This window comes from Bos taurus, chromosome 12 (genome assembly GCF_002263795.3).
Source record: "Bos taurus isolate L1 Dominette 01449 registration number 42190680 breed Hereford chromosome 12, ARS-UCD2.0, whole genome shotgun sequence".
Classification (NCBI taxonomy): Eukaryota; Metazoa; Chordata; class Mammalia; order Artiodactyla; family Bovidae; genus Bos; species Bos taurus.
In genome coordinates, this window is record NC_037339.1 from 36,350,703 (window position 1) to 36,366,562 (window position 15,860).

General features: G+C 41.8%; 2 protein-coding genes across 3 annotated transcripts in view; one reads left to right on the top strand and one right to left on the bottom strand.

Moving 5' to 3' along the window:
* The window catches only part of PSPC1 (paraspeckle component 1), a 93,187-nt gene extending 79,707 nt beyond the window's left edge, over positions 1-13,480 (top strand). Inside the window, exon 10 of the transcript XR_009496602.1 lies at positions 12,642-13,480. The gene's annotated coding sequence lies outside the window, so the exon portion shown is untranslated. The remainder of the gene's footprint in view (positions 1-12,641) is intronic.
* MPHOSPH8 (M-phase phosphoprotein 8) overlaps positions 1-15,860 on the bottom strand; it is a 48,024-nt gene that overhangs the window by 3,512 nt on the left and 28,652 nt on the right. The window contains exons 4-13 of one of the 2 annotated variants that reach the window (XM_002691851.7): positions 13,971-14,070; positions 10,870-11,127; positions 7,836-7,961; positions 7,668-7,756; positions 6,590-6,730; positions 5,881-5,967; positions 4,375-4,529; positions 2,563-2,717; positions 916-1,043; positions 15-98 (exon numbers count right to left, since the gene is read on the bottom strand). In XM_002691851.7, the coding sequence (XP_002691897.2) occupies positions 15-98; positions 916-1,043; positions 2,563-2,717; positions 4,375-4,529; positions 5,881-5,967; positions 6,590-6,730; positions 7,668-7,756; positions 7,836-7,961; positions 10,870-11,127; positions 13,971-14,070 (1,323 nt within the window). Of the gene's footprint in view, positions 1-14; positions 99-915; positions 1,044-2,562; positions 2,718-4,374; positions 4,530-5,880; positions 5,968-6,589; positions 6,731-7,667; positions 7,757-7,835; positions 7,962-10,869; positions 11,131-13,970; positions 14,071-15,860 lie in introns of both variants that reach the window. The other variant, XM_005213825.5, reaches the window with a different exon arrangement.

Consider the following 15,860-nt stretch of genomic DNA (forward strand, 5'->3'; position numbering starts at 1 on the left):
GAAAGGATTCTCACCTTAGCAGAAGGTGCTTCTGTCAGCCTTATGAACATTTTATTGAGGCCTGCCACAGGGCTGAATGAGTAAACAAAATGACTGTCCTGGGGAAGAGAGCAAATGAAAGATGAGCATTTTTGTAGACAGCCATCTCTATCTAGTAACAGCCGGACTCCAGACATCTTTAGACTCTAATGACACAGAAGAAAATACATTTTGTTTGTGTTTCTTTATAAGGCAACATGCTGTGATTACTTTTCCCTTGACTTAGATACCTTCATCTGGAAAAGCAATATAGAGATAAATCCTTCATTAATATGTATCCAGACATATATATATAACATGAGTATTAAAAATCTTCATAACCAGTTAATTTTAATTCAGCCTAAGGACAGACTTTTGTATATGGCAAGTGAAAGTGAAGTCGCTCAGTCGTGTCCAACTCTTTGCAACCCCATGGACTGTACCCACCAGGCTCCTCCATCCATGGGATTTTCTAGGTAAGAGTACTGGAGTGGGTTGCCATTTCCTTCTCCAGGGGATCTTCCTGACCAGGGATTGAACCCGGGTCTCCTGCATTCTGGGCAGCTTTACTGTCGGAGCCACCAGGGAACATCTTCAAGGGCATTTTTAATTTAAAAAAATTAGAGTAAAATGGTCACTATATAACAGCACAGTGTTTGCACTGGGATTTTTTGAAACATCAACAGCATGCTTTTCTTTTTGAATTTTAAGTGAACATTTGTAATTATAATGCATTTAAAGGCATATTTAAAATTAGTTTCTAGACCGAGAATTTTAAAACAGTGATTATTGGGTTATTGCCATTTCCAAAAACTGCGATTAATAGAAGAATTTATAGGTCATCCCTGCTTTTGATTAGAAGAATGTACTCATCAGTAATGAACTACAGAGACTTACCAGAAAAACAGGAAGTTGAAATTTATCATTTAAAACAACAGCTTGTACACTACATGGTCCACAGAGGCGAGCAATGACCTCTTTACCCAGAAAGTTTGCATGGAAGATAAACAGCAGGACGCCAGAGCCTGAATCGAGGAGATGTAAATACAGATTTTAATTTCCATCCAAAGACGGCACCTCGCAGAGCTTGAGGACATCATGAGAGCTTAAGTGCACAGGCCATCCACAGGGGAATCCTATTAGAAAACGTGTTCATGAAGGTCATGTTTATGTTCCTGCCAACCTGAGACTGGGATCCAGGAGCAGAGTGGTCCTTAACCCTAGTCTGACAAGACACATACTTGATCCAAACAAAGGGTATGACCAAGGTACTCTAGTCAATTTGCTGGCATTTGTTTCATGGTTATCAATATAAATTGTTTTCCTTCAATTTTAAGAGCTACATACCCCTCAAGATACCAAGGTCAATGTCTGTCAAACTTGAGTACTTTTAAAGGTGTTGGCTGAAAGTCCTGGTCTGGGTGGGACTTTGAGAGCAGACTGAGAAGACCATATGCCAAGTCTCAAGAGTCAGGATAGCTGGCTGTCTTGGTAAGATTTCAGATGAGTAGAAAACATTGTTAGTGGTTGCAGACATTGTGCATGTGCAGAAAAAGCCACATGTAACCCAGGGCTGTCCAGCTGCACCAGAGCACTGGTGTGGGTGCCCAGCAAATGGTCCACTTGGACAGTCAAATCCACAGCTGACTAACAACTAAGATGTTAGGAATGACTGGCTTTGATTGGTAGAGCTGTAGCTTAAGTTTCCATTAACAAATATTTAAACAAAACATTTCAAACCAGTTGATCTTAAAGGAAATCAACCCTGAGTGTGTACTGGAAGGATTGATGCTGAAGCCTAAATTGTTTGGCCACCAGATGTGAAGAGCAGACTCACTGGAAAAGAACCCTGATGCTGGGAAAGACTGAAGGCAGGAGGAGAAGGGGGCAGCAGAGGATGAGATGGTATCACTGACTCCATGGACTTGAGTTTGAGCAAACTCTGGGAGACAGAGGAGGACAGAGTGTGGCATTGCAGAGTTGCAGAGTTGGGACACGACTGAGCAACTGAACAAGAACAAACAAAACAAAAGCCAGAACCCAACCCAATTCCCACCTTTCAGGCCAAGAAAGTGCTGTCTCCATTCCATATATTCGGCACCCGTGTCCTAGAGGCGGCCATGGTCTCACCTGCCAAGTAGCTGTTAAGCATAAACTCATAGGAGGCAGGACTGAAATTCTCATCTCTTACTACTCAACTTTACAATGGGGCAACACATTCTCTTTATTCTTGATCTCTTCTAAAGGGCAAGACTCAATAATAAAACTCAAGAAAAATATTGATTCTGGACTTAAACCATGTTGAAAGCTAGATTCAGTAAATTTTAATAAAAAGTATTATTAAACTTATTAAACTTCTAAAACAAATGTAAAGACTGCTGTGTAGACTTCTCAGGGTCAGCTACAATGGTATCGGCTGCATTTTGTTCTTACCTATTTTATATAATTAGTATACATGATGGAGTTTGTTAAGGTTTTCTTCAAAGAAAAGGTTATTAATGTTTAAAATGTCACATTTCAAAGTGGGAGAAAAACAAGGCTTACCTTCTGGTATAGTCTGTGGGGGTCTGTAATTGAAATCCATTGAGAAATCTGGCCCCTCACAGAGGCGATGGCACGCTATTGGGAAGACTGGTTCCAGTAGCGCAAGACGTGCTTCAAAGTAATCCTTGATAGTTTCTTCAGCTACTCTCGAAAGTCTAATAAAAAAACAGAGTAAACGCTGTTCATGTAAGAATCTTGAGGCACAAAACAGTAGGACTAGTGAAGCCTCCCCAGAGCCATCTTGAAAAACTCCTGCCCCTTGCTCTTTGTTCTGAGCACTCCTGTGTGCTCAGCACACACCTGTCTGTCTTAGATGTCCTCTCACGCCCCACCCCCTGAGTCTCTTGCGTTGTGCCAGGCACACAGTTGGAGTTGAACACACACTCGTCAAGTGAGTGTATGAATGATCAAGGAGAATCAGAAATAAGAATTCTGCTAGAAAATAAAGCCAAGAATTGTCACACAAAGTCTTGTTATAGTACTTGGTTTAGAAAGCAGTCAAATAAAATGATTGGTGCTAATTCAGAAAAGTATTTTGAGACTATCCTGCAGGTAAAGTGTAACTGATCTGACCCGAACCCCCCCTGCCACCTTCCAAAAGATGCTCTGCTTTAAGGAGCATAAAATCTCCAAAACCATTTACTCACAGATGTGAAACAAAGCCCAGCAATGCCCGGACCCCCCCTCAGCTGTGGGCAAAGCAGGCAGGCTAGTCTCTCTACTTGGTGGCCACCTATAACCAATACCTGGCTGCTGAGGCTCTCAGGGATGGCAGCCCAGGTTGCTAGAAACACCCCCTTTTGCCTTTTTTTTTTGTCTCTTGTCTGAAATTTGCTTATATCTGGAATGAGAATAACCATCTTTCAGGTGTGAAGATCCAAGTCCTATCTTACCCTTGGTGGGTGGGGAGGAGAGGGGCTCTGCTACCTGACAGAAAGCCCCTTACCTACAACAGTACTGCTCCTGAAGCACCTGTTACATGTGAGCAAGAGAAGTAATAAAAAACTACTAGATTACTTTTATGGACTTCCAATAACATCTGATGATTTTGAATTCATTTGAAAAGGCAGGAACTTGAATAACTAAACTGTGATAATTTCCAGACAATGTAATAACCATTCAGCACTAAAACAAGTTTATCAGGCTGCGTAAAGATGGGGAGACATGAATGCTTATCACAAAGATGCAAACCTGGAAAAGGGCAAATAGTGTATGAGTCCAACTAGCAGTAAAAACATCAGTGGTCTCCAGGGTTTGGGCAAGTTGAACAGATGGGGAAGCACAGAGGATGTTTAGGGTGGTGAGTTGAGTGTGTGACAGGGCGATGGTGGGTACACGTCATCACACATTCGCCCGAAAACAGGATCTGTGACACCAAGGGGAACCTCGGGGGGCTCTAGGTCAGGGGGATGTGCGGGTCAGCCATGATGGTGGGTCCATTGACTGTAACAGCCTCACTGCCAGGGTAGGACAATGCATGTGGGAAATCGCTACTTTCTTTTCAACTTCGCTCAGAATCTAAAAACTGCTCTCAAAAATTGTATCTCTTAGAAACAATGAAGTTTAAATGGCTTTAAGAAAATGTTTGGAAGCCAAGTTAAGAGTGTAATTAATATTTTAAGATGATACTCCTAGATAGAACAGCATTAAGTTTGAAGGTTTCTAAGTCCTCAATAACTTGCAGACTTTGTACACCACTTTTAAAATTCATCTTCTTAGACCAGAAACCCATTGTGACTTGTACTTATCTTTTTCTGAGCTGTTACATACACACTGTCCATTACATCCAGGGCACACTCCTCCCACACTTACGTCTCTAAGTGGCTCTTCAGCAGGTCATACACCAGCACGTTGTTGCACTGCTTTGCAAAATGCAGCGCACTGTTCTGGTGCTTTGACAGAATATTGCAGTCAGCTCCACATTCAATGACCAGCCGGACAATGTCTGAGTTTCCTCTTTTACAAGCCTGTGTCAGGAGTAAAGGAGTACAAATTACTCAGCTGTGATCAGTGTCTGTTTCTCTCTGAGCTGAGAGTTCTCCATGGAGAAGGATCCCTGGGGCTGGAAACTGGCTTGGAAATAGAAGTCCTGTGGTCCTCCTGCGACTGTCCCTCCCTCCTGCTTCTCTGCCATTTCCCTCCCAATTTGAGTTTAGCCTGCCTCTCTCCTGAGCTTAAGATTCACATGTTAAACACCTGAGCATTTACAATATGTATAAAAATCCTACCACAAGTCTGCAAACCAATCCATGCCACCCACTGTAATGGGGGATATTACACAGCAGCATCAAAGTCCAGCCTCTATTCGGATTAAGTCTTTCTCGAGGTTAAACTTTTTGAAGGCTCCCAGCTGCTATTTGAATGAACTCCTACTTCCTTGGCACAGATGTAGACAGTTTTGTGCAACCCTCACTCCACACACACCCTTTATGCTCCTATTTAAATATCTGTTGTTTAGAATGTGCCTGGTGATTTCTCACTAAGTTTTAAATTCATGCTTTCAGCTGCCACTTATGCTCTAAACATACTTCAATAGGAACACATAAAGGATAACTAAAATTCAAGAGGGTGCCTGAACAAAATAAAGTTTTCTATGAACCAAAAATGAAACAGAAACACCAGCAGTGAACAAGTTTTAACCCCCTAGTGTGGAAGAAGAATGGCAGAGTCCAGCACAGCCTTAGGGTCCGGCCCACGGTGAACGAGGGGTCTGACCATCTGCCTGACTCAGGAAAGAAGGTTAGAAGAGGAACTGCAGCCACCAGCCCCTGGTGAGCTCTCCCTTCATGGAGGAGGCGGGAGCCACAGCCTCCACAACAGGGTCACAACCTGGTGGGTGGACAGCACCTCAGGCCAGAAAACCTGGAGCTGTGGGTGGGAGTGGGGAACTTCTCCAAGCTTCCACAATCCACACACAGGTGAGGAAACCTGAGGCCAAGGAGATGAAGTCACCAATGTGAAGTAACGAATCCCCGTCCATATGCTCCATGCCCGGGTCTCTGCAGGGCACACCCTGTCCCCTTCCACTGACACGGTTTATCCCAGCCAACCTAGGTCTTCAGGATGCAGCTGAGCCAGCTGCCAGCTTCCCTCCAAGGCTCAGCTTGAATCCACAAAGCTTGGCCACCAGGTTACAGAGCCCACAGCTCCCTGTGCTTCCTCTCGTCACACTCAGTAACTCCGTCTTTCTGGGACTGTTTCTGTCACTCAGCTGCAACCCCTTCAAGTCCACAGACTGTCTTGTCCCCGTTGATCACCAGTCCCAGTACAGTGGCAGTGGGAGGTCCTGTGGGAACATGTTCCCAGGGAGGCATTTACCTTCATTAGCGCCGTCTCACCATTGTTCTGCTGGACGTTTACAAAAGCTCCTGCTTCCAAAAGAATAGCCACAGTAGTTAAAAAGTTCTGTTAAAAAAAACAAAAAAAAAGGATTTAATCCCCTCAAATTCTTTACAAGATATTTCAAGATGTTTTGAAATTTCTAGCCATTAGCAAAAGTACTCAGATTCCATCTCCTGCAGGTTGGTGAATACCACAGACCACCACTTTCGCTCCTCCCTCCCGCCCCCGCCCTCCAGGGTCCCAGGAAGACCCTGCATGGAGCGGCCCCTCCCACTGGCACCCTGCACAGCCACACACTGTCTGCCAGCAACTTCAACCTCAAGTTTAACCACTGATTTCAAGATAAAGAACCTCTTCATCTCAGTCCTTTAATAAAATAACATGGGAATATTTTAATTAAATTATTAACCAAAGGAATACTTTAGATTGGAAAAGATTTTTTAAAAATCTAAGAATTAAATCAATATTAATACCTTAATCAGAAGTTCTTTTTCAATACAAATCACCTCCAGCTAGATACACGATATTTGGAAGTTTCAAAGTACAACTGTCAATAAAAACACTGATTTATGACAAGTCATAGATGAACTGAACTAAGTTATGTGACTGTGTGACTAGCACACTGCCCCACAGACACAGATTCTGTCTCCAAGACTGTGAAAGAACAGCATGCTGCAGGGCCCACCTTCTCGGCGGCGTGGATGAGTGCTGTAGTCCCATTCTTCTGCCGACCATTCACCTTCGCCCCCTTCCTGAGGAGCAGCCTCAGCAGGTCGTCCTGCCCTCCTGCAGCCGCGAGCATCAGCAGTGTCATCCCGCTCGAATCCTGTGTTGGTTTTGTTACACACGTGGTAGCAAAAGTGTGGGAGAGAAAGATCCCAATGAACACAATAAGATGATTTGTATGAATGCATCTAAAATAAATGTACAAGAACTACATGAAGAAAAAACCCAAAGAATTTGGTTTAAGAGAAGAAATGATGAGCTGAATGAATGTAGAGTAGATACGTTTCTCAAAAAGACTCAAAATGTTAAAATGTCAATTCTGAGCCATATTAATCTATTTTAATGTAATCCTAAGGGATTAAACCTAAAAAGTCCACAATTAAAGCAAGAAAAGTAAAAAAAGAATATATAAAAATATTTTCTAAGCAAGATTAGATGACCAAAAGCCATAAAGGAAAAGATCAAATGATGTAACTACCTAAAAATAAAATCTCCCCAAGCACCAAGCAGTAAGATTCAAAAACATAAAACAGAAAGGGTTAATATGCTTCTATTAAAGTATGCTTATAAATCAGTGTGAAAAAACCTAGCAACAATAAAAGATTGGGGACTTCCCTGGAGGTCCAGTGGTTAACACTGTGTTTCCACTGCAGAGGGCATGAGTTCAATCCCTGGTCCAGGAAATAAAATCTGGCAAGCCAAGGGCATGGTCAAAAAAACCCCCAAAACAATAGAGAGGGGCAGTTGCTGTAAATAGGCAACTATCAATCAAAAACAAATGGTGACAAAACAAGGAGTCACTTTCCCCTCAAAATGCAGAGGTTAAACCATAGACAAAACCAGGCATATCATGGTAACTAAAGGGCATTATACAGGGCTGGAATTACAAGAACTGTAATTCTATTACACGTTTCTACAATGTTTGACTCTTATAAAGTGAACATGTATTACTTTTATAGTTAAAGAATAAACCTGAGTTATTTTAATAGAGCTATTTTCCATCTTCCTTTCATCAGATTTTTACAAAGACACTTCACCTCTTGGTCCAGGTTATATTCTTCACTTGAGTTAAGTGCAACCTTCACAGTAATATAATCCCCATTTTTCACAGCATCCCTCAATAAATCTAAAATGAAAGAAAAGATAAATTAGGTTTCAATAACTAGATTCATGAAGAAGATCCCTATAATTCCAAAACTACTCACTGCTTGGAATCACATCCGCTGTAGTAACATTCTCATCTTCTCCATCAAGATGCTTCTGGAAGTCCTCCAGTCTCATCCACTCCAGCTGCAGATCCATGCCCAGACTCAGAACCTGCTGTTTGCCATCTGCGACACAGAAGAGCCTTATTAAGATATACTTTTATGGACTATAAAAAATACAATGCCATTTTTATTTAAGCATATGGTGTCCTAACCCAAATGTTACACTTTAAACTTACATCATTATCTGAGTTTCTCATTAAATTTCTGACTTTCTTTGGGTAGTAATATGAATTGTCCACTTTTAGATGTCATACATGAAGAGGCATAAAGACTAATAGGTATTTTATTAACTGTAAAATAGGAACATGAATTTTAGTAGCTGAAAGAAAGCGAGAAATCACAGGGCTTCAGTAAGAGGAAGCCCTGTGATTTGTTCCTTTGGCCATTCTTCTTGGACAGCTGGTCAGCCCCCCGCAACCAGAAGGGCCAGAGATAGAGGGTTAACGTTACACAAGGGATGAATGTACACTGCTTCCAATATTCATGTAGGTAAACTCTAAATATAAATAAGTCATTGCCTGTGATCCTGTCAGACTTGGCTCAAGCTTCTCCCCCTGCAAGTACTCGCACCAAGCCCCACAGCCACCAGGGCCCTGAGACGCCCCCACTACAAACGATGCAAGTGCTAGTTTCCAACCCATGTCCGACCCATGGACTCATCAACACTAGGGATGAACATCTTTATTCCCTAACTGGCAGTGGAATAGAGGACATTTGGGAAGAACTCAAAATGGCTGTACTATTTTAAATAGTGAAAGGCACAAATGTTTGATGGTAAGAGTTAAAGGATTTAAACAGATGACTAACAGGAAAAGATGCTCAACATTGCTAATTATTAGAGAAAAGCAAATCAAAGCGACAGCCAGTACCTCCCATCAGTTAGAAAGGCCATCATTAAAACAAATCTACGAACAATAAATGCTGGAGAAGGCATGGAGAAAAGGGAACCCTTCTACAAACTGGGAATGTAAGTTGATATAGCCACTATGGAGAACAATATGGAGGTTTCTCAAAAATCTAAAAACAGAACTACTATATGACCTAGCAATCCTACTCCTGGCATATATCTAGAAAAGATGAAAACTAATTTAAAAAGATACATGGAGCCCTATGTTCACAGCAGCACTATTTACAACAGTCAAGACATGGAAGCAACTTAAATATCCAAAATGTCCATCGATAGATGAATGTATAAAGAAAATGTGGTGTGTGTGTACACATATGTGTATGTATATACATATCCAAAGGAATACTAGTCAGCCATAAAAGAGTGAAATCATGCCATCTGCAGCAACACGGATGGACCAGGAGATGACCATATTAAGTGAAGTGAGTCAGACACAAAAAAGACAAATATCATATGGAATCTAAAAAAAAAGATGCAAATGAATTTACTGACAAAACAGAAACAGACTCACAGATAACAAACTAATGGTTACCAAAGGGGAAAGGAGAGGGGACTAAATTAGCAGTTTGGGATTAAAAGATACAAACTCCTATACATAACATAAACAAAGACCTACTGTATAGCACAAGGAGCTATATTCCGTATCATGTAATAACTTATAATGGAAAACAATCGGAAGAAGAATATATGTGTGTATGTGTAACTGAATCACTTTGCTGTACACTTTAACAACACTGTGTATCAACTATACTTCGAGAAAAAAAAAGTTAAAAGGATTTAAGGACATCCCAACACAGAAACAATCCCATGGACGGAGGAGCCTGGTAGGCTGCAGTCCATGGGGTCGCTAAGAGTTGGACACGACTGAGCGGCTTCACTTTCACTTTTCACTTCCATGCACTGCAGAAGGAAATGGCAACCCACTCCAGTGTTCTTGCCTGGAGAATCCCAGGGACGGGGGAGCCTGGTGGGCTGCCGTCTATGGGGTCACACAGAATCAAACATGACTGAAGTGACTTAGCACCAGCATACCATTTTTCTAGATTCCACGAATAGGCACTAATATACAATATTTGTTTTTCTCTTTCTGATTAACTTCACTCTGTATGACAGACTCTGTCTCTGACTTTTAATTGCACACCTTTGTCCTCTGAAAACAAAGATGTGGCTTACATACAAACATATATGTATAGTAGCCCCACCCCTAAAAAGGTATTTGTTGCTGGTAAGTCACTAAGTCATGTCTGATTGTTATGATCCCGTGGACTGTAGCCTGCCAGGCTCCTCTGTCCATGGGATTCTCCAGGCAAGAATACTGGAATCGGCTGTCATTGCCTTCTCCAGGGGATCTTTCTGATGAGGGACTATTCTTTGTTGCCTGGTATCTCAACAGCAGCGCTGCTATCTGACATCTGGGCAGCCCAGTCCCCTCCCGGCCCCTGCAACCCCCACCGTATGCTGGCTGAAGAAACGAACCCAGCTTCCAACCAGCTGGGCAATCGTGTTACCAAGGATCCCAGAACCTAGGCGTTTTGCAGTAAGAGGGTCACCTAACATCTAGCTTGTTATATATCCCCAAATATTTCAAAACTTCAACTGTTTTACAAGATTTATAAATTATACAAAGTTTTATCAGACAAATCTCTAAACCCCTGCCCTAGTTATAAATACATAAATATACTTTTATTCCTCATTCTATACACAGCCCTTGCCTCCTCAGCTAATTCCAGTATTTCAGAACAGCACTCACAATATAACCTCATTTAGTGTTATTTACTACAAAGCTGAAAGGGAAGAATACAAATAAGTCTGTATTTTGACAGTTTTCTGAAAGCAATATAGTAAGAGATACAATCAGACAACTTGACAAGAGGAGATAAGGTAGCAAACCAAAAATCTCTGTAATTGTAAATGTGCTGAGCTATTCTACAGGGAATCAGAAAATAGATTGAAACAGTTTTCTACTCCATCCCGAGACCATAACAAGTGCAGAGAGGAGAGGAAGGTGAGGAGAGAGCTCTGCACACAGCCCTGAGAAAACTGCAGACAGTCACACAAACTCACCAGGACTCTCCTCCACTCGGATCGCGCTGTCCAGAACTTCTTGGTCACCTTCTGCAGCTATATATGCCCACGTGTCAGTCTCATCTCTTGTATTTCTTCTTTCTTTAAGTAACGGCTTGTTTTCCTTGGCTTTGTGGTCTTCTGTGACTTTATAGTCTGGCGGTATTTCATCTCTCTTCCGATTATTCTCAGGAAAATCATTTTTTTCTTCTGGAGTTAATTTAAACAAATCAAACGCATTTCTAATTTCCTTAAATGCTACTGGAAAAAAATAAAATTGATATGAGTCACTAATTTCTTTGTAATCAAAAGAAAATCTGGGTGTTTTAAAAAAAACACACAGATATTTTCTTCAGATCAGATCAGTTGCTCAGTCGTGTCCGACTCTTTGCAACCCCATGAACTGCAGCACGCCAGGCCTCCCTGTCCATTACCAACTCCCGGAGTTCACCCAGACTCACGTCCATTGAGTCAGTGATGCCATCCAGCCATCTCATCCTCTGTCGCCCCCTTCTCCTCCTGCCCCCAATCCCTCCCAGCATCAGAGTCTTTTCCAATGCGTCAACTCTTCGCATGAGGTGGCCAAAGTACTGGATATTTTCTTAATTCTTACTAATATCTGCCTTGCTTAGAAAGCCTGATCAGGTTGACTATCACAGCCATGAAGCCTTTCCATTCATCTTTGTGTTGGCTGCTCCGTACTTAGAAAGGACAGCCAAAGTGAATGGCTCTTCTTCTGGGGGTCTGAACTACTCGCAGTTTTGACAAAGGTGACCACAGCCCATGAGCCTCAGAATAATCCTAGTCATGTCACCAACCACCCTTCTGCTGAGACACCGCCTCCACTGTGCCCGGAAGTGACCTGGTACAAAAATGACTTTTGGTGGAGACTGGGAGATGAAAGAGTGTCAGCACACTGACTGTGGCCCAGCAACACTGCACCTGATGCCTGCGATAATCCACTCGCTTTAAAGACAAAGCAGAGAGAAGACTGGCAAAGCAGCAGATCTGTAATAACAACACCCAAAAAGGGGTAGAACAGAACAGAGTGAACAACTATAAATTTTAGGTATATAGCAGACAGGTGTTTTGTTTAAATTCTGAATTCTTTTATGTTAAATAGGAATACCTTCTCAATAGTACTTTTAGATGACATCTCTCATTTATTTTCCTCTGTAAGAACTGCATAGGCTTAAACAGTTTTGCTGCTGCTGCTGCTGCTAAGTCACATCAGTCGTGTCCGACTGTGTGACCCCATAGACGGCAGCCCACCAGGCTCCTCTGTCCCTGGGATTCTCCAGGCAAGAACTCTGGAGTGGGTTGACAGTTTGCTACGAGTAGAGGTATCCTGGTTAACGGCACAACACAGTGTGACCAGAGGAAAAGCAAGCATTACATGAATGCAGTGCTAACCAACACAAATTGAACCTTTTCTTTTTCTATAAGAAAGCTAGTCCAAAAAAAAGGCTCTCATTCTATTAAGATGTATCATTTCCAAATCACAGTGAAAGGAATCTGAGCAATTTATCAATTTTGTTTTCTATGTGCCTTGAGGAAACCTCACCAAGTATATGACACAACAAAACGACATATGCAGAACATAATACCACAGTGGCAGCACTAAAGCTGCTTGTCCCAGACATTTAAACTCTGAATATCCTGATTATTTACATAGAACACCAGTCCAGTAACAAAAATAGAGAATAGCAAGTGGAACATCTCATTCAATGTTCAGAAATAAAAGTGTTAACCATTCTTTCCTTTTTCCACAGGTAAGTCCTTTTTTCCACATTTAAATCTGAAGGCAACTGAATTCTGGTATTTTCCCAAGCTACTGTATGAAGAGGATGCTGAATCCATTGTAACACAGCATAATGCAATGTAAAGACTCATGTTCACCGATTCTGACACACTCCCAAAATATACCCTCAAATGCAATTTTATTTCTGTCCTGGAGGCTGGGAGCCAAGGATCAGACAGAAGCACAGGTATATATAAGCTGCAAGGTTACGGTCAACAGACTCTGAAAAACTGCAGACACAGTGAGGCCGGCAGAGTCCCAGCCATAGCACCTTTTGGACTTGGGGTGGAAGCAGGTAGGTTTTAGCAGCAGGAATACTGAAAATCGGACTCCAGGTGTGGCCTTCTGAACTTAAGGAACAGACTGAACATTCACAGTAAAAATGTACCTGAAACTGACAGATACTCAGAGGAAGAAAAAGTTCCTAATGACTTCTAATCTTACAATATTTTGAATCTCCAGTCACTCTCTGAAGAGAGGCTTAGAGCTGCAGTATCACCATGAAGAAGCATAGTCTCTACATCACTCACCTGCACACAAGCCATCAAAGCTGTTCCTTCCCAGATTCCATCAAAGCTGCCACTTCCTGCCAAGTCTGAACTGAGGTTTAGAGCCCAAACTCACTTTTAGTATTACCTCAGGTACACAGTTTGTGGGAGAACACTCTCAAGTAATCAGCCATCTCTTAGAAATCACTGCTTCCACAAGAACTTGTTTTCCAAGTACTTTTTGGTGTGTGAACTGAAATATCCAGTTTTATTCAAACACTGTAATGGTGAATGTTTTATAAAGTACTTGTTCTAATACTAACATGCACTATAGATTCTTAATTGAGTTAAATCTTGATGTGATCAAAATGTATATTAATTTTATTTATACAAATGACACAGAGCTAAACACAATAAATTGATTAAACAGAAGTTTATCTCAGCATCTACTAGAAGAGATACTTATTTACTTTTCTGTCAAAACTAATTTCCTGTCTCTTGAAAGATAATGTATTCCCACCAGAATCTAAAACATTGTAAATTGACTATTTCAATTAAAAAACTAAAGTTAAAAAAAAAAATGAAGATAACGTATTTCATCTCATACCCAAAAGGAAAAAGAAAAACATGATTAGATGGGGGAGGAGTTAGTTATACTAGTATACATTGATTACTGGTAAACAACAGTAGCATAATGTTCTCAAGTCCCCAGTGAACAAATTTTGCAGGTTAGAAGAGAGTCTGTCTTCACAATGAACTAGACTCTCTGTCTGAAAGACCAACATAAATGACAAATGTCACTATTCACTCACTCTTTAATGCCTTGGGCTCTTTTCGGCCTTTTTCTTCCTTGTCCAAATCTTGCTTTTTTTGGTATTTTTCTTTGGGTTCATATTTTTTGGTCTCTCTCTCCTGAAAAAGACACATGTAAGACCCCAAACACAGACAGAACTGATACTGATTCTGAAAACTGGGAAACAGGTTTCTGGCATTAGGCCCCCCTTCTGTGAACTGTGCACATGACTCCTGACGACTCACGTCAACTGCTTCCTTGGTCAAGTTTACCCCCAACCTCAACAATTCACAAAACATCACATTCAAAACCCAACACCAAGTTTCCTTGAAGAATTTTTTATTACTACTAATAAAATTCCAAAACACTTCATCTAGAGTCATACTAACCAAACATAACTATTTTTAATTCTCCACATTGTCCCTCGGATCTCTGTAATTTTACAGATAATTTTGTTGTTTAAAATTTATTTTTATTTACACTGCATAGATATTTTTACTTTACTTTGTTCGCATGTATGTATGGTTTTCTTCACCGTAACATTTTGTAAATGTTTCTGTTTTTGCTATGCTGACCTCATAATATTTCAGTGGATATTTAACAGTCCCCAACTATTATATTTTCTTAACTTTTTCCCTCATGACTAGACAGGCTAGTATCAGTTCAGTTCAGTCACTCAGTCGTGTCCGACTCTTTGTGACCCCATGAATCGCAGCACGCCAGGCCTCCCTGTCCATCACCAACTCCCAGAGTTCACTCAGACTCACGTCCATCGAGTCAGTGATGCCATCCAGCCATCTCATCCTCTGTTGTCCCCTTCTCCTCCTGCTCCCAATCCCTCCCAGCATCAGAGTCTTTTCCAGTGAGTCAACTCTTTGCCTGAGGTGGCCAAAGTACTGGAGTTTCAGCTTTACCATTATTCCTTCCAAAGAAATCCCAGGGCTGATCTCCTTCAGAATGGACTGGTTGGATCTCCCTGCAGTCCAAGGACTCTCAAGAGTCTTCTCCAACACCACAGTTCAAAAGCATCAATTCTTCGGTGCTCAGCCTTCTTCACAGTCCAACTCTCACATCCATACATGACCACAGGAAAAACCATAGCCTTGACTAGACGGACCTCTGTTGGCAAAGTAATGTCTCTGCTTTTCAATATGCTATCTAGGTTGGTCATAACTTTCCTTCCAAGGAGTAAGCGTCTTTTAATTTCATGGCTGCAGTCACCATCTGCAGTGATTTTGGAACCCCAAAAAACAAAGTCTGACACTGTTTCCACTATTTCCCCATCTATTTCCCATGGAGTGATGGGACCGGATGCCATGATCTTCGTTTTCTGAATGTTGAGCTTTAAGCCAACTTTTTCACTCTCCACTTTCACTTTCATCAAGAGGCTTTTTAGTTCCTCTTCACTTTCTGCCATAAGGGTGGTGTCATCTGCACATCTGAGGTTATTGATATAGCATTAGTTTAATAACAGAGCAGGAGCCCCATGGGGCCTTCCCAGGGCAGACCCCCCGCCACCGCACATCCCATATCTGCTGCAGCTAACCACTCTGGAGAACCTGGGTAAGAGTGTCCGGTGCACACTTCCTGTGTAGTTTTACTGATGTGAAATCCCCCACCAAAGGGAAGGTGTTAGTTAACTGCTTGATGACCATGAAGGACCATGAAGACACGGCCCTCCCAGGCCTAATGGAGTCTAAGGATCAATATTAACCCTGTGACACCATCACTTAATCTCACCATCAATGAACCAGAGAGTTGTGCACAACTGATCACAGGTCCTGCCACCACCTGCTCTCTCCCCCCTTTAAAAATGCTATGCTGAAACCCTCTGGAGAGTTGGGGTTTTCAAGCAGGAGCCACACCCATTCTCCTTGCACTGGGGCCTTTCCCATAAAGGCTGCCCTTT